General features: G+C 36.9%; 1 protein-coding gene across 4 annotated transcripts in view; it reads right to left on the bottom strand.

Annotated features, from left to right (window-relative positions):
- Window positions 1–818: 818 nt before the first annotated feature.
- ZNF215 (zinc finger protein 215) overlaps window positions 819–26,473 on the bottom strand; it is a 65,173-nt gene continuing 39,518 nt past the window's right edge. For 2 of the 4 annotated variants that reach the window (XM_055095171.3, XM_055095172.2), the window contains one exon: window positions 819–4,190. In XM_055095171.3, coding sequence (XP_054951146.2) covers window positions 4,141–4,190 — 50 coding nt within the window. In that variant the 3' untranslated portion in view covers window positions 819–4,140. Of the gene's footprint in view, window positions 8,242–26,473 lie in introns of all 4 variants that reach the window. The other 2 variants (XM_063608349.1, XM_057299301.2) reach the window with 2 other exon arrangements.

The raw sequence follows: 26,473 nt of genomic DNA, 5'->3' as shown, positions 1-26,473 counted from the left end.
CTTTGACAATATATTAATTATGCCACTTTGCTAACACTGGTGTTTTGGTTATCTATTGCCATTTTACCTAACAACAACCATTTTATTTGCTCACAATTGTGAAATCTGGGCTAGGCTGAGCTGAGCTGCTTGGTTCTGCTCATCTTGCCAGTGTGCATTCCTGTGATTGCATTAAGGAACAAGCTGGGCTGTGCTTTTTCTCTCTCCATGTAGTTTCAGGACTTCTCCCTCTTCACATAGTTTCTACATGGCATTTCCAGCAGAATTCCTGGATTCTTCCTGAGTTGGTCAGGGATCCTAAGAGCTCAAGAGCAGAAACTTCCAGCCCTTCATGAAATTTCAGTGCAAACTATCACTTCTGCCATATTCTATTCAGGAAAAAGAGTCACAGGACCACCCTAGATTCACAGGAAGGGGACTACACAACGTTATGAACACCAAGAGGCGGTTCACGGGGAGATGCCAGTAGAGCCAGTGGTGTTCTGACAAATTGACAGGTAACTAGTTGTAGTAATAATAAGCTTGCTCTGGCTAACCAGTCAATCTAAGAGATTATATTGGAAATTAAAAGTGGTATTAAAATATTACCAAATGAGGAGTTATAATTAATCGTACAGAAAGTCAGGCAAAGTAGAATTTGGACACAAAATCATGAAAATATGAGCCATGCAATGAAAATATGAGAATTCTAGAAGTGTAGAAGTCATAAAGATTCTAAAGCATTGTTTAGTTTACTTACAAATGTTGAACTGAGATGAGATACTGACAGCACAAAGAGAAAAGGAAGGCTTAGCCTGAGCTCTTAAGGAGGAAGTAAAAAAGCAGTTGCGGGTGTGTAGGGGTGACTTGGAGTTTGGTGGCAGTAAGTGCAGGAGGCCTGAGGGGCTCTAGGGTAGGGCCCTCATCCACTGTGGTGGGCGGGGGAGCACTGGAGTACCAGCCCCGACGGTGTGTGCTGCCACAGCCCCAGCCCTGCCGCAGGCAGTGTCTTAGGGAAACCAGAGGCAGGGAGGGTGTCCAGACCTTGGGCCTGTACACTGGCTGGTGCTGGACATCCTGGAGGGAAGCAGGGAGGCTACGGGAAAGTGGAATCACAGATAACAAGGAGCCATCCATTTTGACCATGAAGAAACGCAGGCAAAGAAATAGTAAGCGGTTGTCCGAACTCTACCATGATTATTACAAGGTTTGCGACCTGAGACTCTTTGCCCTTTCCCACAGTCCAGGCAGCTTGTCCAGGATTAAAGTCAGGGCGTTGATGAAAACACTTTTCTCACATGATGAGGCTGGAAAGCTTTGAAAAGGAGGATATAATTTTGGTATGTGATATCAAGTGTGATGCTAACTTGATTTCCTGCCTATGCCTACATATTTTGCCAATTTCCATAATGCCTTCTCCAGTCACTGGTTTGTGATTCTTTTTCATAAACAAGCTCTTATAATTGTTGCTTGATTCTCATTTTTCCTGGTCTGTTGAATTTTTGCAGGAGTGCCACACTAATTTAAATGACTTTGGTTTTATAATGTGAATATATACCTGGTAGGGACAAATATATTCTCATCACCCTTCTTTTTCAAAGTCCCCTTTGTGTGTGTGCGCACATGCGCGTGTGTGTGTGTGTGTTTTGGGGATCTGGAATTGACAAATTAGAATTAGGTAATATCCACCTAATATATATAAAGACAACAGAAAGACATTCTTAAGAATTTTTGAAAGATAGTATTCCATTGTATAATGAACATTAATTTTCCTTTAAAACATAGATAATACATTAATGTGGCTGTAAATACAAAAGATACAGAGGTTGTAAGGTGTAAGTCTCCCTCTCACTTCTCTCACCTATCCAGTACCTATCTCTGGAGGCAGCCATTTTTTTCTGGTGTCTAATGAATTCTTTCAAAGCATTTTTAATACATGCACAAGCAAATAGATATGCATATCCTTTTTGGTTTTTAAAAATAAAAATAGTAGCATATTCCATACACAGCTCTGTGTATAATACTTTAACAGATGAGGTTTTTCAACATTTTTTTGTGACTTTGCCACTGGAAAGATTTCTCTTCACCATTGTTAAGGCTATCCTTGAGTGGGGCTGAGGTACAGCAGCAGTATGATTTTGGCTCCAACATACTGCTACGAAGAAATCCATGGGCTTGCTGCCTGATACACATGGAGACCAATACTTTGGCACAAGCTTTCAAAAATAGAAAAAGCTTAATTACAAGTTGACTTGCAAGGAGACAGGAGGAAAGGCTCAAATCTGTCTCCCTGAGCTAGGGGCAGGGTTGGGTTTTATAAGCATAGGGCAATGAAGCATGATCTGATTGGATCTTGCAATAAGGCAGTGCTGGGAGGCATTATCTGATTGGATCCTGCCATGTAGGTGATGCCAGAGCTCAATTTGATTTGATCCTGGGTTATGACATGCAGTGTCTGCTTCTTAATTCAGTTTCTGCTGCTAGGTCTGAGCATTAGGTTCTCCCTATGGTTGCAGGCTTGGTTTATCTGGGCATACTCAGGTTACATGACCTGAGGGTCCATGGGAATTGAAAAATAACTCACAACCTTGTTACATAAAAATTGAACCAGATTTGTCTGGTGGTTGCAATATCGAGCCAACTCTTCTGTGACCCAGGCCTGTGTTTTCACTTCCTCTGTCAGCTGGTCACAGGAAGCTACTTGTAGGGCCATGGATACAAGTTTAGGAAGAGCCAAGAGTGCAGCAGAGCTAGGGAACATGGGAGTCTGGGCCACCTATTCATGAAATTTTAGCCCTCTGAATCAATCTCAAACATACCATTTCCCTCCTATGATGGACTGCTATAGTACCTACCCAATTTTATAACTTGGTTGATCTGACAATACTCAGTTCATGGGTGGGTGTGGCTATCTAGTCATTTGATGTTTCAGGTAGGTGTTCAGTGTCCACTAGGGCCTAGTAGTATATCAGAAGCTTCTTTTCAAAGGGTGACTAGTTATCTTCTCCAGAAAGAATGTCCTTGCTCCAGAACCCATGTCTACTTCTTTTATAGGAAGGCATAAACGTGGCTAGAAAGAAGTAGGTTTGGGAAAGTGGGATGTTTGATCAGACTGCTGATGTTTTTTCCCAGCAATTTTATTTGCTTGGTGCAAAAGTTTTTACCATTACTTTTATTGTAAAAAGTGCAATTACTTTTGCACCAACATAATACTTTTTTTTTTTTTTTTTTTTTTTTTTTGAGACGGATCTCTGTCACCCAGGCTGGAGTGCATTGGCACGATCTGGGCTCACTGCAACCTCTGCCTCCCAGCTTCAAGCAATTCTCCTGCCTTAGCCTCCGAGTAGTTGGGATTACAGGCACCCACCACCATGCCTGGCTAATTTTTGTATTTTTAATAGAGATGGGGTTTCACCATGTTGGCCAGGCTGGTCTCAAATTCCTGACCTTGTGTTCTGCCTGCCTCGGCCTCCCAAAGTGCTGGGATTGCAGGCATGAGCCACCACACCCTAGATTCTTAAGAGGATTATAGGATCACATAGCTCAGGTAAAGTTCAAAATTATCAAGGTGTTATATTTATTTGGTTATTTTGAGTGTTTTGTAGTGAAAACATCTTTAGCATATCTCATATTCCATTTTACCACAAACCCCAGGAACCCTAATGATTTTGTGTTTGAGTCATCTCTAGTTCAGCTCTGATGGGGAGGCTGAAGAACAAACACAGGCCAATTTAATTCTATCTTGTTTGCTTTCTCTGGCATTCGGTGTGATAGGACACCTAAGTCTTGCCCTCAACAAGTTCACTTTTGAGGGTACAGAGATGGTTGTTGCTAGCATTTTGGAGGAAGGCATTGTATGTCAGTTCTGCATATAAGAGCTGGTTTCCCCTCTTGGTGCCTGGATAGAAAGCTGCACAAAAAGGCTTTATTATATGCTGTTCTAAATTAGGAGTTTAGGAGATAATAAAGGGAACATCAGTTACATTAAAGCCTAGTAAAGGAGGCTGATCACAGAGCCCTTTTCTGACGTTCATCCTACTCTAATCCAGACACAAATGAGAGTGGCTTACTTTACCACGATGTGATTGATTTCTTTGGTCAGGCTGAGTCTGCCATCCCCATCTTCTCCTGCAGTGCTTAGTGCCCCTCATTCTGCTTCCTTCAGTGTGTTCTCCCTATCGATGTGAGGAAGAAGTCATGGGTATAATTCTCTACAAGGTAACTGAACAGATTATGCATTGGTTATGATTATGAATTGCTGTTGCTCCAAATTTTTACTTAACATTTAATCTGACAGGTCACACTACTTCAACATGGTTCTTCCTTACATAGGACACAGGGATTCAGTCTCCTACAGAATGTTCTTAGATATAGTTGATAAGTGAGGTTTTAAAAGTGATTAATCTGGAGCTGTAAGGCAAGCTCTGATTATAATTACTTTTCTTTCTTTCTTTTTTTGTTCCAGTTTTCCACTTTCCTAAGAAGAAGAAATGGCCAAATCCCAGGTAAGTCCTTCCTCCCTTCATGCTGAAATGCCATGTAATTTGTCAGAGGTGGGGTTAGTGGGGTGCAATTTGAAAGAAGACATACTGTGATATGTCAAGATTTATAGCAGAAGAACAACTGACTGGTTACTAGAGACTACAATGGATGTTATTACTTTGGTGAGTGCTTTATCATCTACCTGCATCTTTGCATTTTCAGAAACTTGACTGTGACTAGTTTCTCTGAGTTAATAAGCTGCAGGGCAACTGGCTCATTCTAAACAAATTCTTGAAAAGATAACAAAAGATAGATATACATACCAGATGCCTATGTGTGGATTTCTTTTTCTTTCTTTTGCTTTTTTCTTTTTTCAACTTTTATCTTACAGTCGGGGATACATGTGCAAGTTTGTTACAAATGTATGTTACATGATACTGAAGTTTGGAGCACAAATTAATGTGTCATCCAGTTAGTGAGTATAGTACCCAAAGGTAGTTTATTTCAGCTCTTCCCCACTGCTTTCCTCCCACCTCTTGTATTCCCCAGTGTCTATTTTTCCCATTTTTATGATCATGTGTACCCAATGTTTAGCTCCGTGGTATAAATGAGAACCAGTGGTATTTGGTTTTCTGTTTCTGTGTTATTTTGCTTAGGTAATGGTTTCCGGCTGTATCATGTTGCTGCGAAAGACATAATATCATTCCTTTTTATGGCTTCATAGTATTCCTTGGAATATATGTACCACATTTTCTTTACGCAATCCACCATTGATGGTCACCATGTCTTTGCTATTGTGAATAGTTCTGCAATGAACATATGGGTGCATGTGTCGTTTTGATAAAATGATTTATTTTCTTTTGTGTATGTACCCAGAAGTCATTGCTGGGTCAAATGGTAGTTCAACCCTCAGTTATTTGAGAAATCTCCAAACTGCTCTCCACGGTTGGCTGAACTAGTTTACACCCCCACAAACAATGTATAAGTATTCCCTTTTCTCTGCAGGGAAACAGAGAAACAGATGCTGCCTCACCAACATCTGTTTTTTTGTTGTTTTTTTGTTTTTTTTTTTTACTTTTTAACAAAAGTCATTTTGACCGGTGTGAGATGGTATCCCATTGGGGTTTTGATTTGCATTTTTCTGTTAGTGATGATGAGCATTTTTTCATATATTTGTTGATTGATTGTATATCTTCTTTTGAAAAGTGTCTGTTCATGTCCTTTGCTCATTTTTAATGGGGTTTTTGTTTGTTGATTTAAGTTCCTTGTAGATTCTGGATATTAGACCTTTGTTGGATGCATAGTTCACAAATACTTTCTACCATTCTCTAGGTTGTCTGTTTACTCCTTTGATGATCTCTCTTGCTGTGCAGAAGCTCTTTAATTAGGTTCCACTTGTCAATTTTTGGTTTTGTTGCAAGAGGACTTAGCCATAAATTATTTCCGAAGGCCAATATCAAGAAGGGTATTTCCTAGGTTTTCATCTAGGATTTTTGTAGTTTGAGGCTTTATATTTCAGTCTTTAATACATCTTGAGTTAGTTTTGGTTTATGGTGTTAGGTAGGGATCTAGTTTCATTTTTTTGCATATGACTAGCCAGTTATCCCAGCATCATTTATTGAATAGGGAGTTTTTTCACCATTGCTTATTGTTGTTGATTTTGTCAAAGATAAGATGGTTGTGGGCATGTGGCTTTATTTCTGGATTCTCTATTCTGTCGTATTGGTCTATGTGTCTGTTTTTATACCAGAATCATGCTATTTTGGTTACTGTAGCATTGTAGTATATAGTTTGAAGTTGGGTAATGTGATGCCTCTGGCTTTGTTCTTTTTTACTTAGGATTGCTTTGGATATTCGAGCTCTTTTTTGGTTCCATTAATTTCAGAATAGTTTTTCCTAATTCTGTGAAAAATTATGTTGATAGTTTAATAGGAATAGTGTTGAATTGTGAATTGCTTTGGGCAGTATGGCCATTTAAATGATATTGATTCTTCCAATACATGAGCATGGGACCTTTTTTCTTTTTGTGTCATCTTTGATTTAACAGTGTTTTGTAATTCTCCTTGTAGAGATTCTTCACCTCCTTGGCTCTCTGTATTCTTAGGTATTTTATTCTTTTTGAGGCTACTGTAAATAGGATTGCATTCTTGATTTGGCTCTCAGCTTAAATGTTATTGGTATATAGAAATGCTACTGATTTCTGTACACTGATTTTGTATCCTGAAACTTTCCTGAAATTGTTTATAAGCTCTAGGAGCCTTTTTGCAGAGTCTTTAGTGTTTTCTAAGTATAGAATCATATCACCAGTGAAGATAAATAGCTTGACTTCTTTTCCTATTTGGATGCATTTCTTTCTCTTACCTGATTGCTTCAGCTAGGACTTCCAGTACTAAGTTGAATAGGAGTGGTGAGCGTGGCCATCTTTGTCTTGTTCCAGTTTTCAAGGGGAATGGTTCTAGATTTTGCCTGTTTAGTACAATGTTGGCTGTGGGTTTGTCATAGATGGCTTTTATTATTTTGAGGTATGTTCCTTAGGTGTCTATTGTGTTGGGGCTTTTATCATGAAGGGACATTGGACGTTATCAAAAGCTTTTTATGTAAATATTGAGATTAGTTTTTTTCCTTTTAATTATGTTTTTGTGATGAATCACATTTATTGACTTGCATTTGTTGACTCAACCTTGCATTCCAGGAATAAAGCCTACTTCATCATCGTGAATTATCTTTTTGGTGTGCTGCTGGATTTGGTTTGTTAGTATTTTGTTGAGAATTGGTGTGTCTATGTTCATCAGGGACATTGGTCTGAAGTTTTCTTTTCTCATTGTGTCTTTGCCAGTTTTGGTCTCAGGGTGATGCTGCCTTTAGAGAATGAGTTATAGAGGAGCCCCCCTTCTCAATTTTTTGGAATGGTTTCAGTAGGATTGATACTATGTCTTCTTTGTACATCTGGTGGAATTCGGCTGTGAATCCATCTGGACCAGTGCAGTTTTTTGGTTGGTAGGGTTTTTATTACTGATTCAATTTTGGAACCTATTACTGGTCTGTTCTCTTTTTAACTATTTTTTATTTCTACAAGAGAAATGTAAAAGATTGTGAAAACCCAATTTAATCTTACTATCTGGATAAAATGGCTTCTAAAAAGTTAGTTTATGTAATTTTCCCCTCTTTGTGCAGGTAGCAACATACCAATTTATATTTTAGTTTTCAAACTATGGAATCATACCATATACAATAAATTTCACCTTTTTTCCCATAAAAGTAAATCATGGGCAGATTGTCGGTAAATTTAGGTTTATCACATATTTCAGTATATGCACAATATGACTTAGTCTTTTACTGATAAATATTTGACCTAATTCCATATTATTACAACCAACGCTGTGACAAGTATCTTCATGCATACATTTTTGTGTGCATTTGTGAATTTTCTTTGTAAAAATAAGTTTCTAGAAATAGAATAGCTAAATGAGGTGATATACACATTTAAAATGTTAAGGGACAGCTGGGCGTGGTGGCTCACGCCTGTCATCCCAGCACTTTAGGAGGCTGAGGTGGGCGGATCACTTGAGGTCAGGAGTTCAAGACCAGCCTGGCCAACAGGGTGAAACCCCATTTCTACTAGAAACACAAAAAATTAGCTAGGCGTGGTGGTAGGTGCCTCTAATCCCAGCTACTCAGGAGGCTGAGGCAGGAGAATCACTTGAACCCAGAGGTGGAGGCTGCAGTGAGCCGAGACTGCATCATTATACTCCAGCCTGGGCAACAAGAGGGAAACTGCATCTGAAAAAAAAAAATTTAAGGGACATTGTCAAATTATCTTCCTGAAATATTTTACCACTTCATACCCCCAAAGATAGTGTTTGAGAGTATGCTAATTTTTATATCCTTTACCAATACTGAGTACTATCATGTTTTAGGCGTTTAGTCTCATAAGAGAAAAAATGCTGTATTGGTGTTAAACTTTATAATTCTTTAAATATTAGATAAGCCTATCACCTTTATATGGATTTATCATTCATTTGGACTTTTCCTGTAGAATTTTGGATTAGATTCTTTGCCAGATTTCTACTTGATGCTTTGTCTTTTCCTTATTTTTCCTTATTTTTATCAGCTTTTTATGTTAGAGATATTAGCACTTCCTTTGCCATATGTAATGAAACTATTTCTCCCAGTTTATTTTTGGTTTTATTCATATTTTCTAATATACACAAACTTTAACAAGTTTAAAACAATGACTCTGAGTTTGCTATTTCCACTTCATAATATTTTCAACAAGATATATCTATGTTCTAGTTTTTAAAAATTATTTTAGTTCTCATATTTAAAACTTTGATACATTTGGAATTTATATTCTTATAAAAAGTAAACTTTTTGATGTGCTGCTGGATTCAGTTTGCCAGTATTTTATTGAGGATTTTTGCATCAATGTTCATCAAGGATATTGGTCTAAAATTCTCTTTTTTGCTTGTGTCTCTGCCAGGCTTTGGTATCAGGATGATGCTGGCCTCATAAAATGAGTTAGGGAGGATTCCCTCTTTTTCTATTGATTGGAATAGTTTCAGAAGGAATGGTACCAGTTCCTCCTTGTACCTCTGGTAGAATTCAGCTGTGAATCCATCTGGTCCTGGACTCTTTTTGGTTGGTAAGCTATTGATTATTGCCACAATTTCAGATTCTGTTATTGGTCTATTCAGAGATTCAACTTCTTCCTGGTTTAGTCTTGGGAGAGTGTATGTGTCGAGGAATTTATCCATTTCTTCTAGATTTTCTAGTTTATTTGCATAGAGGTGTTTGTAGTATTCTCTGATGGTAGTTTGTATTTCTGTGGGATCGGTGGTGATATCCCCTTTATCATTTTTTATTGCGTCTATTTGATTCTTCTCTCTTTTCTTCTTTATTAGTCTTGCTAGTGGTCTATCAATTTTGTTGATCCTTTCAAAAAACCAGCTCCTGGATTCATTAATTTTTGAAGGGTTTTTTGTGTGTCTATTTCCTTCAGTTCTGCTCTGATTTTAGTTATTTCTTGCCTTCTGCTAGCTTTTGAATGCGTTTGCTCTTGCTTTTCTAGTTCTTTTAATTGTGATGTTAGGGTGTCAATTTTGGATCTTTCCTGCTTTCTCTTGTGGGCATTTAGTGCTATAAATTTCCCTCTACACACTGCTTTGAATGTGTCCCAGAGATTCTGGTATGTTGTGTCTTTGTTCTCGTTGGTTTCAAAGAACATCTTTATTTCTGCCTTCATTTCGTTATGTACCCAGTAGTCATTCAGGAGCAAGTTGTTCAGTTTCCATGTAGTTGAGTGGTTTTGAGTGAGTTTCTTAATCCTGAGTTGCAGTTTGATTGCATTGTGGTCTGAGGGACAGTTTGTTATAATTTCTGATCTTTTAGATTTGCTGAGGAGAGCTTTACTTCCAACTATGTGGTCAATTTTGGAATAGGTGTGGTGTGGTGCTGAAAAAAATGTACATTCTGTTGATTTGGGGTGGAGAGTTCTGTAGATGTCTATTAGGTCTGCTTGGTGCAGAGCTGAGTTCAATTCCTGGGTATTCTTGTTAACTTTCTGTCTTGTTGATCTGTCTAATGTTGATAGTGGGGTGTTAAAGTCTCCCATTATTATTGTGTGGGAGTCTAAGTCTCTTTGTAGGTCATTCAGGACTTGCTTTATGAATCTGGGTGCTCCTGTATTGGGTGCATATATCATGAAAATGGCCATACTGCCCAGGGTAATTTATAGATTCAGTGCCATCCCCATCAAGCTACCAATGACTTTCTTCACAGAATTGGAAAAAACTACTTTAAAGTTCATATGGAACCAAAAAAGAGCCCACATCGCCAAGTCAATCCTAAGCCAAAAGAACAAAGCTGGAGGCATCACGCTACCTGACTTCAAACTATACTACAAGGCTACAATAACCAAAACAGCATGGTACTGGTACCAAAACAGAGATATAGATCAATGGAACACAACAGAGCCCCCAGAAATAATGCCGCATATCTACAACTATCTGATCTTTGACAAACCGGAGAAAAACAAGCAATGGGGAAAGGATTCCCTATTTAATAAATGGTGCTGGGAAAACTGGCTAGCCATATGTAGAAAGCTGAAACTGGATCCCTTCCTTACACCTTATACAAAAATTAATTCAAGATGGATTAAAGACTTAAACGTTAGACCTAAAACCATAAAAACCCTGAAGAAAACCTAGGCATTACCATTCAGGACATAGGCATGGGCAAGGACTTCATGTCTAAAACACCAAAAGTCATGGCAACAAAAGCCAAAATTGACAAATGGGATCTAATTAAACTAAAGAGCTTCTGCACAGCAAAAGAAACTACCATCAGAGTGAACAGGCAACCTACAAAATGGGAGAACATTTTCACAACCTACTCATCTGACAAAAGGCTGATATCCAGAATCTAAAATGAACTCAAACAAATTTACAAGAAAAAACAAACAACCCCATCAAAAAGTGGGCGAAGGATATGAACAGACACTTCTCAAAAGAAGACATTCATGCAGCCAAAAAACACATGAAAAAATGCTCACCATCACTGGCCATCAGAGAAATGCAAATCAAAACCACAATGAGATACCATCTCACACCAGTTAGAATGGCAATCATTAAAAAGTCAGGAAACAACAGGTGCTGGAGAGGATGTGGAGAAATAGGAACACTTTTACACTGTTGGTGGGACTGTAAACTAGTTCAACCATTGTGGAAGTCAGTGTGGCGATTCCTCAGAGATCTAGAACTAGAAATACCATTTGACCCAGCCATCCCATTACTGGGTATATACCCAAAGGACTATAAATCATGCTGCTATAAAGACACATGCACACGTATGTTTATTGTGGCACTATTCACAACAGCAAAGACTTGGAACCAACCCAAATGTCCAACAATGATAGACTGGATTAAGAAAATGTGGCACATATACACCATGGAATACTCTGCAGCCATAAAAAATGATGAGTTCATATCCTTTGTAGGGACATGGATGAAATTGGAAATCATCATTTTCAGTAAACTATCACAAGAACAAAAAACCAAACACTGCATATTCTCACTCATAGGTGAGAATTGAACAATGAGAACACATGGACACAGGAAGGGGAACATCACACTCTGGGGACTGTTGTGGGGTGGGGAGAGGGGGGAGGGATAGCTTTAGGAGATATACCTAATGCTAAATGACGAGTTAATGGGTGCAGCACACCAGCATGGCACATGTATACATATGTAACTAACCTGCACAATGTGCACATGTACCCTAAAACTTAAAGTATAATAATAATAATAATAAAAAGTAAACTAAGATCAGTTTAATTTCATTTTTCAAATGACTGGCTGATTTTGATTACTTAATACTCAAGAACAAAAAGGAAAACTGCAACGATTTGTACACTTAGTTTATTAAACTGTTTAATAATTCAAACATTGAAAACTGATTTTTCTAGAGCACTGACTTATTAAAACTTTGAAGTATTTTAAACGATTGCAACTGAATTTAGTATTGTAGACTTTTGAATCACTTCCAAACCATTAAATATCAAACTGATATTTATGATTACAGAACATTGCTATAGTTACACCTAAACCTGTTCTAAAATGACATATGTTTAATTCATTTATTATTTTAATTTTTATATAATTTTTGTAGCAAAATAAGCTGTATTTTTAATTTTTATTGGAGTTTTAGTATTATTTTGATTTCTTCCAATGACTGCAGTAATTTTAACAAACACAAAAGGCATACATACATAGCTTCTGGGATTTGTTAACTGATTGATTGTTGACAAAGGAACTTAAGGCTTCTTCCAAAATAATATGATCCTGAACCACCGATCATTGGGCTGAACCTCATTTTTAGCGTTTAAATTTTGTTTTGTGTTGCATGCATGTGCACGTGTACTTGTTGCTTTTTAATGTTAACAATTGACAGTTTTCTAGGTTATGTTTCAGGAAGTTGGTTGAAAAACAAAATAAAATAAATAAGCTTTTAAAAAATATTTTACATCTGTAAGTCTATCACGTTTATAGCTGTCACGTAGGTTTTATTTTCTTGCCCCCATCCCCAGTCCTCTCAGCAATATATTTTAAAATTATTTTCTTAGTCAATACTTTATAAGTCATTACGTCATTTTGACTTAGTCTGTTAATAACATTTAAAAGCAACAAAAATTTTTATTAGTATTTTATTATAATTAATAGAGCTACCTGTTAGGAGATGAAGAATCAATTCGGCCAAGTTACTTCTCCTCCTTAGGACATTTAAACATGCTACTTAACCTCCTTCTTCTACTTGGATGTTATGTGGAAATGACAGCACTGATTACTCATTACTGTTCCTAAAATAGTTCCTCCTTTTAATTGGACTATTTGGCTTATTCACAGTATTTGTCTTTCCTGCTTACACAGACAGAAAGAGCAAGTACTTATAAACAGATATAAGTAACAGAAAAAACGCAATGTCCATATAGAGAAACTCTTCTTTTAAATGCTTAAAAATCAAGTTATTATAAATCTATGGTTTTTCACAGACTCAGCTTGTTCTAGTATACCACAATCGTTATTATTATTATTACGGTGTTATTCAATAAGCAAATTGTAAAATTTGCTAGCAGGAGTCCCTTTAGATTTATTCCTTTATCCTTTCAACATTGTCCCTGACATTCTTGGAAACCGTATTGCTACTATGTGACTCAGAGTACAGTATCATAGAGTTGGACAAAGAAAGGTGGACTGGGGGTGAGAGACAATAAATTGGTAATTGGCACATATATCCCTATGTTGTACTGATCCAAGATTTGTATTCCATTACATGGCAAGGTGTGCTTGTTCCTTTTGGTGGATAAGACCTTTAAAACAGTATAAAATTTAGGCAATGGGGGGCACGGTAATTTTATTATAATAGTGAGCAGAAGTGCTGCTGTTAGGCAGCAACACTATCTTAGCAGTGATAGAGCTGGAAAACATATTTCAATTTTATGAGTTTACATTTCTCATTTTTATTCATCTTATAATTCAACTAATTCCAATTAATGTTTTAAAATTAAGTATATAGGTGGATTATATTAACCACATTTCCAACATTTTATTATGAACATTTTCAAGCATAAAGTTGAAAGAATTTTACAGTGAATACATTTTTTTTGGTAGAGATGGAGCCTTGCTATGTTGCCCAGGCTAGTCTTGAACTCCTGACTTCAAGTGGTCCTCCTGCATCAGCTTCCCAAAGCACTGGAATAACAGCTGTGAGCCACTACACCTGTCCTTCTATTCACCTTCTACCATATTGGATTTATCATACCTGTCCATCTACTTTTCTGTCATCCATCAATCCATATTTTTCAATCATTTCAAGTGAAACTAGAGACATCAGTGTGCTGTCTCCTACATATCGCAGCACACATATTAATCAGAGTTCAGTATTTGTTTTCAACTCGGCTCCTAAATGTATATTCACTGAGCTTTGTCAAATGCCCTTTTCTAATCAGTCGCCAACACCATCCACCAGAGGTAATCTCTGTTCTAAATGTTTCCCACCATAGATCAGTTTTGCCTGTTCAAGAACTTCATATAAATGAAACCATAGATTATTTTCTCTTCTAAGGCTTCATTCAATCAGCATATTTTTCACATTTATTCATCCATGTTGCATGTATAGGGGCACATTCCTTTTTATTGCTGAGTGTTATTTTTATGAATATATCATTGTAAATTTATCCATTCTCCTACTGATGAACACTTGGGTTCACTAACTGAACACTGTTTTACCTACATTAGACATTTCATATAAATGGGAGATAACATTACTTTTGAATCAGTTTCTGAGTAGTAAATGCTTAGTAATGTTAGTTAGAAAAAAGAGGCATTACACTGATGGGATTGAAATTCACCAACAGAGGGAGCTATTGCCTTTTCCCAGATTTGAGTCTCTGATCTTTATAGTTTCCTTTTGCTGTGACTTAGATGTGTCCCTCAAAGTTCATGTTTTGGAAACTTAAAACTCAGTGCAACAGTGTTGAGTATATATATTTCAATTTTATGAGTGATTAGGTTATTAGGGCTCTGCCCTCATGAATGAGTTAATGTTATCTTGGGAGTGGGTTTGTTGTCACAAGAGTGTATTCATTATCACAAAATATCACAGACTGGATGGCATATACAACAGAAATTTATTTCCTCACAATTGTGGAAGCTAAAATTCCAAGATCCAGGTGTCAGCAGGTTTGGTTTTCTTCTGAGGCCTCCATCTGTCTTCACATGTTCCTTCTGTATTTGCATGCATACCTAGGTCTCTCTGTGGGTCCAAATCTCCTCTTCTTATAAGGATACCAGACAGATTGGATTATGGCCCACTCTAATAGTCTCATTTTAACTTAATCATCTCTTTAAAGGCCCTATCTCCAAATATAATAGTTTCTCCTTATCCACAGGGGATGCATTCCAACACCCCCAGTGGATACCTGAAACCTCGGATAGTACAGAGCCTTATATACATCTATATTTTAAAAAATCTAATAACAAGGTAACTGCTAAGTGACTAACAGTCAGGTAGAGTATATAGTACAGATATGCTGGACAAAGGGATCATTCACATCCTGTGCTGGACTGGGTGGGACAGAGCAGGAGAGCAAAATTTCATCATGCTACTCAGAATGGCTCACAATTTAAAACTTATGATTTCTGGAATTTTCCATTTAATATTTTCAGACTGTGGTTGACCACACAGAAAGTGAAACCATGGAAAAGGGGGGACTACTGTGCAGTCACATTTGAGGTATTTGGAATTAGGGCTTCAACACATGAATTTTGGAGGACACAATTCAGTCCCTATCAACTTCACACAGAAGAGAAGGCGATACAACCACAAAGACAGAGACTGAAGTGATGTAGCCACAAGCCCAGGAATGCCAGCTAGAGAAGGTGAAGAACAGATTCTCCCAAGACCTTCTAGAGACAGCACGATGCTGCCAACATCCTGACTTTTTGCTCATTGAAACTGATTTCAGACGTCTGATATCTAGAACTTTAAGAACATAAAGATGAGTTGTTTTAAGCCATTAAGTTTGTGGTAATTTGCTATAGCAGCCACAGGAAACTTATAGAAGAAACAGAAAACATATACATGTGTATTTCTCTCCACAAACAAGATACTGATTTTTCAAGTCAATTGTAATCACTCAGCTAGAGCATGGGGAAGAGTGGTGACTAGTGGAGAATAAAATAATCTGTAAGTTACCTCTCCAGGTGAGAACCAAAAAGTATTTGCTAGTCAGAGAGGAAGCAATTTCTTCTTAAATGGAATTATTAAATAAAACAACAACAAAAACTCCTCCAAGTTTCCTTTGTCTGAGGACAAGACTAAAGTCAGTTAAGTTCCCTCAATACTGCAACATCATTTTCACATATTTTCTATATATTCATTAGCTGATACGATCTTCTGGACTCAATGTAGGTGCTTCTTCATCAATTAAACACTGCCAGTTCTCTGGATTTATTCTCAGGTAACCTCTGCTGTGCCCTTATTTTCATCATAAGATATTATTTTTAGCATCCTTGGTCTCTGTGTCAACATTTCATGTTTTAAGACATTAATTGGACTTTTTGGAAAATAAATCAATTTTATGATACTCAGGCCACTTTTACTGAGATTTGTTTTGTTTTTCCTTTTAAGAAATAATTCCTTTTAAGGAGCTCAAACAACTCTATAGGAAAAAATCTAATAATCCAGTCAAAAACTCGGCAAATGATTTGAATAAACATTTATCAGAAGATGACATACAAATGGCAAACAGGCATATGAAAAGGTGCTCAACATCATTGATCAGAGAAATGCAAATCAAAACTACAATGACATATCATTTCACCCCAGTTAAAACAGCTTATACCCAAAGGACAGGCATAGCATTTGGTGAGGATTTAGAGAAAAGGGAACCCTTGTATACTGTTGATGGGAATGTAAATTAGTACAGCCACTAAGAAGAACAGTTTGGAGGTTTCTCAAAAAACTAAAAATAGAGCTATCATCTGATCCAGCAATCCTACTGTTGGATATGTATCCAAAAGAAGGAAATCAGTATATCAAAGAAAAATCTGCACTTTCGTGCTTGTTGCAGCACTGTTCACAAAAGCTAAGATTTGGAATCAACCTAAGTGTCCATCAGCAGAGGAACGGATAAAGAAAATGTGGTACATATATACAATGGCGTAATATTCAGCTGTAAAAAAGAATGAGATCCAGTCATTTGCAACAATGTGGATAGAACCGGAGATCTAAGACAGAAAGACGAACATCACATGTTCCCACTTATTTGTGGGATCTAAAAGTTAAAACAATTGAACTCACGGACGTAGAGAATAGAAGAATGGTTATCAGAGGCTGGAAAGGGTAGTTAGGGGCTGGGAGGCTGGTGGGGATGGTTAATGGGAACCAAAAGAAATAGAATAATATGACCTACTATTGGATAGCACAATGGGACTGTAGTCAGTAATTGTACATTTAAAAATAACTAAGTGTGTAACTGGATCATGACACAAAGGATAAATGCTTGAGGGGATGGATACCCTACTCTCCATGATGTGATTTTACATTGCATGCCTGTATCAAAATATCTCATGTACCCCATAAATATATACACCTACTATGTACCCACAAAAATTATCAAGTGGGCTTCATCCCTGGGAAGCAAGGCTGGTTCAACATATGCAAATCAATAAATGTAATCCAGCATATAAACAGAAGCAAAGACAAAAAACCACATGATTATCTCAATAGATTCAGAAAAGGCCTTTGACAAAATTCAACAGCCCTTCATGCTAAAAACTCTCAATAAATTAGGTATTGATGGGATGTATCTCAAAATAATAAGAGCTATTTATGACAAACCCACAGCCAATATCATACTGAATGGACAAAAACTGGAAGCATTCCCTTTGAAAACTGGCACAAGACAGGGATGCCCTCTCTCACCACTCCTATTCAACATACTGTTGGAAGTTCTGGCCAGGGCAGTCAGGCAGGAGAAAGAAATAAAGGGCATTCAATTAGGAAAAGAGGAAGTCAAATTGTCCCTGTTTGCAGATGACATGATTGTATATCTAGAAAACCCCATCGTCTCAGCCCAAAATCTCCTTAAGCTGATAAGCAACTTCAGCAGTCTCAGGATGCAATATCAATGCGCAAAAATCACAAGCATTCTTATACATCAATAACAGACAGAGAGCCAAATCATGAGTGAACTCCCATTCATAATTGCTTCAAAGAGAATAAAATACCTAGGAATCCAACTTACAAGGGATGTGAAGGACCTCTTCAAGAACTACAAACCACTGCTCAATGAAATAAAAGAGGATACAAACAAATGGAAAAACATTCCATGCTCATGGATAGGAAGAATCAATATCATGAAAATGGCCATATGCCCAAGGTAATTTATAGATTCAATGCCATCCCCATCAAGCTACCAATGACTTTCTTCACAGAATTGGAAAAAACTACTTTAAAGTTCATATGGAATCAAAAAAGAGCCCACATAGCCAAGTCAATCCTAAGCCAAAAGAACAAAGCTGGAGGCATCTCACTACCTGACTTCAAACTATACTACAAGGCTACAGTAACCAAAACAGCATGGTACTGGTACCAAAACAGGGATATAGACCAATGGAACAGAACAGAGCCCTCAGAAATAATACCACATATCTACAACCATCTGATCTTTGACAAGCCTGACAAAAACAAGAAATGGGGAAAGGATTCCCTATTTAATAAATGGTGCTGGGAAAACTGGCTAGCCATATGTAGAAAGCTGAAACTGGATCCCTTCCTTACACCTTATACAAAAATTAATTCAAGATAGATTAAAGACTTAAATATTAGACCTAAAACCATAAAAACCCTAGAAGAAAACCTAGGCAGTACCATTCGGTACATAGAAATGGACAAGGACTTCATGTCTAAAACGCCAAAAGCAATAGCAACAAAAGCCAAAATTGACAAATGGGATCTAATTTAAACTAAAGAGCTTCTGCACAGCTAAAGAAACTACCATCAGAGTCAACAGGCAACCTACAGAATGGGAAAAAGTTTTTATAATCTACTCATCTGACAAAGGGCCAATATCCAGAATCTACAAAGAACTCAAACAAGTTTACAAGATTAAAACAACCCCATCAAAAAGTGGGCAAAGGATATGAACAGACACTTCTCAAAAGAAGACATTTATGCAGCCAACAGACACAGGAAAAAATGCTCATCATCACTGGCCATCAGACAAATGCAAATCAAAACCACAATGAGATACCATCTCACACCAGTTAGAATGGCGATCATTAAAAAGTCAGGAAACAACAGGTGCTGGACAGGTTGTGGAGAAATAGGAAGACTTTTACACTGGTGGTGGGACTGTAAACTAGTTCAACCATTGTGGAAGACAGTGTGGCAATTCCTCAGGGATCTAGAACTAGAAATACCATTGGACCCAGCCATCCCATTACTGGGTATATACCCGAAGGATTATAAATCATGCTGCTATAAAGACACATGCACACGTATGTTTATTGTGGCACTATTCACAATAGCAAAGACTTGGAACCAATCCAAATGCCCATCAATGATAGACTGGATTAAGAAAATGTGGCACATATACAGCATGGAATACTATGCAGTCATAAAAAATGATGAGTTCATGTCCTTTGTAGGGACATGGATGAAGCTGGAAGCCATCATTCTGAGCAAACTATTGCAAGGACAGAAAACCAAACACTGCATGTTCTCACTCATAGGTGGGAATTGAGCAATGAGAACACTTGGACACAGGAAGGGGGACATCACACACCGGGGCCTGTTGTGGGGTGGAAGGGAAAGCATTAGGAGATATACTTAATGTAAATGATGAGTTAATGGGTACAGCACACCAACATGGCACATGTATACACATGTAACAAACCTGCACGTTTTGCACATGTACCCTACAACTTAAAGTATAATAAAAATTTTTTTAAAAATCCTTTCAATGCTAAGGGCTGTTTTATGACATTGGAAATGCAGAGTCTGAACTTCTCGACAGATCAGCTCTTTCTAGTCTCTTGAGCCCTACAATTATAGTTCACACTATCCTAATACTGTCTTGATAATCATTTTATAGGAAAATACAATGTAATTATTTCAGTTTCATCTCTGTCAAAATTTCTTTGGCATTTGCCAGGGAAGATTTCTACTTTCCTTGAAATTCCACCTTCCATTGATTTATATAAGAGTTTTGGTATTTATGAAAGTAAAAGATCTTCCACTCTAATTTAAAATCCATTTATTAAAATCACTCATGAATTTTACTTGCAAAAATCTCTTGCAAGGAGAAAAGCTTAAAGATACATTCCCAATTTAGTAGGAGAGTTTACAGTATTTGTAGTTATTCAATAGTTATTAAGTTAAATATAAAAAACAATCTGTGAATTTATAGGAAGTAAACTGCTACAATATTGGTTAAAAAAAAAAAAAGTCTCCTAGGATAAACTTAGTCTAATGGGGGCTGATGAATTATGTGGGCCAAATTTGGCCTGTCACCTGTTTTTGTAAATAAAGTCTTATTTTAACACAGTCATACCCATTCATTATGTATTGTTTATGGCTGCTTTTGTAAAAAATTGAGTAGTTTTGACAAAGAGTGACTATATAACCTATAAAGCCTAAAATATTTACTATCTCATTCTTTACAAAAAAAAACAAAAGGTTACTGATGCCTGGTCTATAATTTTAAATTTACAAATATAATTATCTCACTCAAACATTTAATGTAGTTTCCCAGATAATAGTAGGCAGTCTCAAGGTTCTAGATGAGTAGTCTTGGGAAGACAACTATTAAAACAAATCTCTGAGTAGTACAGGGAAAAAAAATTTCCTTTAGTAAATAGACTTGGCAAAAACAACTTTACAGTGCCAATATGTAGTTTAAAAATGACTTTAATTTAAAATTTGTTAGCTATTCTGTAAGTACTCTATAACATTTTCCAGTTTATTCCTAAAAGACAATGGCTAACCCTGCTTTATGTACTCAAAAACACCTGTATCAATATTCTCTTCCCAGCTTGAGTTCTTGCTAAATGTTGTTTTAACTTCATGTCTATGGTTTCGATGATAAATTTTAACTAAGGCTGAATCAGAATGTGTGAACTTATAGTATCATTCCATATATTTCTTCCTAACAATTTTTTATGTCTCTAATTCCTATTTCTTGGCTTCTCCTCTTAAAGAAAAATCTAATAATTCTCATTTTTCTTCTCTACTCCTTTCTATGGATATGTACTCAAAGAACTCAAAGATTTTCATGTTTTAATCTATCCATTTTGTGTTTTCTCTATGATAGGCATTTATTAGTCAGCATTTATTGAGCATCTACTATCTTCCTGGCATTCTGATTGGTGATGGGATACAAAATAGTACAGAAAAATTTATTGCTGTCTTCAGGGAGATAGAGGAGAAGGCATTAACAAACTGCAATAAGAAGACTGTAATACAAGCTAGCCCAAAGAACTATGTAAATGCAAAGGAGCAACAACTCTGCCATGGAGGAAGAATAATCTCTCATAGAACGAGATATGATTAATTCACTGTTGACAGATGTGATGGAAAGGATTTAGATTATACTTACACATTTTTTAACATCTGCTATGTTCAGACACTGTGCTAGGCAATGAGGATTCAGGCAAGAATAAGAGACGATCCTTATTAGTTAAGGAGGCAGACTTCTCTAAGAAATACACTCAAATTTAATGATCCAAACTTAATCAAAAATTTTTTTTTTCATGTAACAGTCCAGGGCTAATATTTAAAGTTGGCTGAAGGGATATTTCCTCCATATGACCCTTTAGGTTACTCTGGATGTCTGCACTCTTGTCATCTGCAACACCTGGCTTTCAAGATTGCTCTGGTCATTGTTCTACCAATCACTTGCAAGGAAGAAGAGCATGATAAAGTTCCCCCACAGGGTTGTATGGGGCAGATCTGAAAGCTTCATTTATCATGTTTGGTGCACATTCCATTGTTTAGAACTATCACATGTATACATGTACCTGCAAGGAAGGATGTCTCGGAATATCTAGTTTTGTGCTCAGTAAGAAGCAGAGCATATGTTGTAGTAGGTATCTGCACACTGACACAGGTGAGATAGAGAGGGTAAGTTATTTTTAAAACTTTTCAGGATGGAAAATTTCAAAAATACACAAAAATACAGAGAACAGTATAATGAATGCCCACTTATTCATCACCAAGCTTCAAATAATGTCAATAATTTGTCATTCTTGTTTAAATTATCCCTTGTTTTTCTCTGTATTTTCAAGCAAATCCTAGGCATTACTTCGCCCGTAAACACTTTAGTGTGTACTGTTAATACACAAGGATGAAAAAATAACCAAAATACATTTTATCACCTAACAAAGTTAATAGCAGTAAATCCCAAATATTTTCTAACACTTAGTCCATGTTCAATTTTCCCCACTTGTTACAAGAATGTCTTTTCACAGATTTGTTCATATCAGGATCTAAAGAAGGGCAAAACATTGGACTTGGTTAATATGCCTCTTAAGTGGCTTGTCATCTATAACTTGTTCTCATGCATTTTGTTAAAGAAATTGGATCATTTTTTTCTGTACAAATTTTTACATTTTTATTTCACTGATTGCATTTTGTAGTGTTATCATCATCTTGTATTATTCGTATTTCCATGTTTTTCTGCACTTGCAGACCTAGAAGCTTGAATAGATTGAGGTTTAATTGTTTTAACAAGAATATGTCATAGGGGGTGATATGTATTTCAAAATACCAATGCTGGCCAGGCACAGTGGCTCACGCTTGTAATCCGAGCACCATGGGAGGCCCAGGCAGGCGGGTCACTTAAGGTCATGAGTTCGAGAACAGCCTGGCCAACATGGTGAAACCCCATCTCTACTAAAAATACAAAAAATTAGCCAGGCATGGTGGTGGGTGCCTGTAATCCCAGCTACCCAGGAGGCTGAGGCAGGAGAATTGCTTGTGCCCAGGAGGTGGAGATTGCAGTGAGCCAAGATTGCACCACTGAACTCCAGCCTGGGCAACAAAGCGAGAATCCGTCTCAAAAAATAAAAAATAACAGACTACCAATGCTAATATTAGTTATGAAAAGATGAGAGCCTTAGTATGTAGTTTAAAGCTCTTTGCAATTTTTTTTCTTAGGATATAATCCATCATGTTTAATAAGTATACTATATTTTAAATCTTGAGATAATTCTGTGCTTTTGCTACCAATATATAGTTGGGTTCATTTAACTACATTTTTTTTTTTAGCTATTTTCACTTTACTGATGCAATTATGTTTAACTAAACATTTATATGATTCCAAAGTCAAATTTTAAAATGGAGTACATTCAAGTTATTTGTACACATAGGTTGAAAATTTTCTTGTTTGCTTTTGGAAAAAAGTATTTTTTTTAGTAGAGCTTTTCTCTGTGGTGGCAATCATACCTCAGTAATCAGAGATTAAGATAATCAGGAAAAATGTGAGTTTTCTTAATTCCACAAGGAGTAGCTCAAATGTATATTTGGAGAAAATTTGATACAGGAAAATAAACAGAAATTGCAATGGACTTAAAGTGACAATATGCTTGACATGTTCTTTCACAGCTTACAAGTTTATCCTTGGAAGCAAAGTCACTGTTACCGAGATTCTAATTGTCAATATGAGGGCTTTCTTTCTTTCTTAAAAGCCTAAGGACATGGAATAAATTCACATTTTGGATTTCATTTAGAAATGGAAACCTGAATAAAATCCAGTGATTCAACACCAAAGTACCCAGTTTATTAGGAAGAATCAGCACATGGCATAATAATGGAAAGATATGGCCAGTGACTAATTCCCATGCAAAGAAATCATAGAATGTAATGAACAATCAGAGAGGCATTTGGAAAACCAGAAGCAGCTTGTTTTATTCAAGCCTTGTTTTATTAAAACATTTACCCAGGAAAAAGGGACATGAATTATAAGTAATTTAAATTTTTTTTTTTGAGATGGGGTCTCGCTCTGTTGCCCAGGCTGGAGTTCAATGGCATGCTCATGGCTCACTGCAGCCTCAACCTCCTGGGCTCAGGTGATCCTCCCACCTCAGCCTCCCTGGTAGCTGGGATTATGAGCATGTGACACCATGCCTGGCTAACTTTTGTGTTTTTTGTAAAGATGTGATTTTGCCCTTTAGCCCAGACTGGTTTTGAACTCCTGGGCTCAAGTGATCCACCCACCTTGGCTTCCCAAAGTGCTGGGATTACAGGTGTGAGCCACTGTGCCCAGGCTTAAATTTGATTTCAAACCTTGTTACATACCAGAGTGCCTGTTCAAAAAAAAAAGGCTCCATATATGTGAGCCACACAGAGAGCTTAAACTGTAATTCAGAGCAATCAGGAGATGAAATGTATAATAAGATAGGACACAAACAAATGGAAAAATATTCCAAGTTCATGGATAGGAAGAACCAATATTGTGAAAATGGCCATACCGCCCAATGTAATTTATATATTCAGTGCTATCCCCATGAAGCTACCACTGACTTTCTTCACAGAATTAGAAAAAACTACTTTAAATTTCATATGGAACCACAAAAGAGCCCATATAGCCAGGACAATCCCAAGCAAAAAGAACAAAGCTGGAGGCATCAGGCTACCTGACTTCAAACTATACTACAAGGCTACAGTAATCAAAACAGCATGGTACTACTACCAAAACAGATATATAGACCAATGGAACAGAACAGAGACCTCAGAAATATCACCACACATCTACAACCATCTGATCTTTGACAAACCTGATAAAAACAAGTAATGGGGAAAGGATTCCCTATTTAATAAATGGTGTTGGGAAAAGTGGCTAGACATATGCAGAAAACTGAAACTGGACCCCTTCCTTACACCTTATACAAAAATTAACTCAAGATGGATTAAAGACAAACGTAAGACCTAAAACCATCAAAACCTACAAGAAAACCTAGCCAATCCATTCAGGACATAGGCATGGCCAAAGACTTCAGGACTAAAACACCAAAAGCAATGGCAACAAAAGCCAAAATAGACAAATTGGGATCTAATTAAACTAAAGAGCTTCTGCACAGCAAAAGAAACTATCATCAGAGTGAACAGGCAACCTACAGAATGGAAGAAAATTTTTGTAATCTATTCACCTGAAAAAGGGCTAATATCCAGAATCTTCAAAGAACTTAAACAAATCCACAAGAAAAAAACAAACAAAAGGATATCAACAGATGCCTCTCAAAATACGACATTTATATGGCCAAAAAGCATATGAAAAAAAGCTCACCATCACTGGTCATTAGAGAAATGCAAATCAAAACCACAATGAGGTATCATCTCACACCAGTTAGAAAGGCAATCATTAAAAAGTCAGGAAACAACAGATGCTGGAGAAGATGTGGAGAAATAGGAATGCTTTTACACTGTTGGTGGGAGTGTAAATTAGTTCAACCATTGTGGAAGACAGTGTGGAGATTCCTCAAGGATCTAGAACCAGAAATACCATTTGACCAGCAATCCCATTACTGGGTAACCAAAGGATTATAAATCATTCTACTATAAAAACACACGTACACGTATGTTTATTGCAGCACTATTCACAATAGCAAAGACTTGGAACCAACCCAAATGCCCATCAATGATAGACTGGACAAAGAAAATGTGGCACATATACACCATGGAATACTATGCAGCCATAAAAAAGGATGAGTTTATGTCCTTTGCAGGGACATGGATGAAGCTGAAAACCATCATTCTCAGCAAACTAACACAAGGACAGAAAATCAAACACTGCATGTTCTCACTCATAAGTAGGAGTTGAACAAAGAGAACACATGGACACAGGGAGGGGAACATCATACACCAGGGCCTGTCGGTGGGTAGGGGAATCAGGGAGGGATAGCATTAGCAGAAATACCTAATGCAGATGACGAGTTGATGGATGCAGCAAACCACCATGGCACGTGTATACGTATGTAACAAACCTGCCTGTTCTGCACATGGATCCCAGAACTTAAAGTGTAATAAATAATAAAAGAAATGTCAACTTCCCATACACTTAAAAAAAAAATAAGCATCTACCTTAAGAAACAAAAAAGTACACCCAAATCAAGCAGAAGGAACAAAATAATAAAAATGAAATTAAAAATAGAAAAATAATCAATGAAAATGATAAACCAGTAGCCAGACTAAGAGATAAATGGAGAATACAAGTTATGCTATCAGGAAAGAAGGGACTACAGATCCTATAGATATTAAAAGGAAAACAAGGTAATATTGTGAACAATTCTGTCCATAGAATATTATGCCTATAGATTCCACAACTTAGATGATATAAACATTTTTTTTCTTTCCAACTTTTATTTTTTATTTTAGTTTGGGGGGGATATGTACAGGTTTGTTACATGGGTAAATTGTGTGTTACTAGGGTTTGCTGTACAAATTATTTCATCACCCAGATAATAAGCATAGTACCTGATGGGTAGTTTTTCCATCCTCATCCTCATCCCACCCTCCACCCTCAGCTAGGCCCGATGTCTACTGTTCTCTACTTTGTGCACATGTGTACTCATGCGGTATTTGGTTTTCTGTTCTTGCATTAATTTGCTTAGGATTATGGCCTCCAGCTCCATCCATGCCGCTGCAAAGGACATGATTTCATTCTTTTTTATGGCTGTGTAATATTTAATGGTATATTCTTGAAAGACACCAAGTGCTAAGGCTCACTCAAGAAGAAACAACCTGAATAGCTCTATACCTCTTAAAAAATAGATTTCATAATTTAAAACTTTCCAACAAAGGAAGCTCAAAGCCTAAAGACTTCACTGGATAATTCTATCAGATATTTAAGGAGAAATAATACCAGTTTTACTGAAATTCTTCCAGAAAATAGAAAATAAGGAACAACTTTCCAACTCACCTAATTATACCAGCATTAGCCTAATCCAAACTAGAC

This window comes from Pan paniscus, chromosome 9 (assembly GCF_029289425.2).
Source record: "Pan paniscus chromosome 9, NHGRI_mPanPan1-v2.0_pri, whole genome shotgun sequence".
Taxonomy (NCBI): Eukaryota; Metazoa; Chordata; class Mammalia; order Primates; family Hominidae; genus Pan; species Pan paniscus.
Note: the sequence above shows the minus strand (reverse complement) of the source record. Positions and strands in the feature narration are given on the sequence as shown.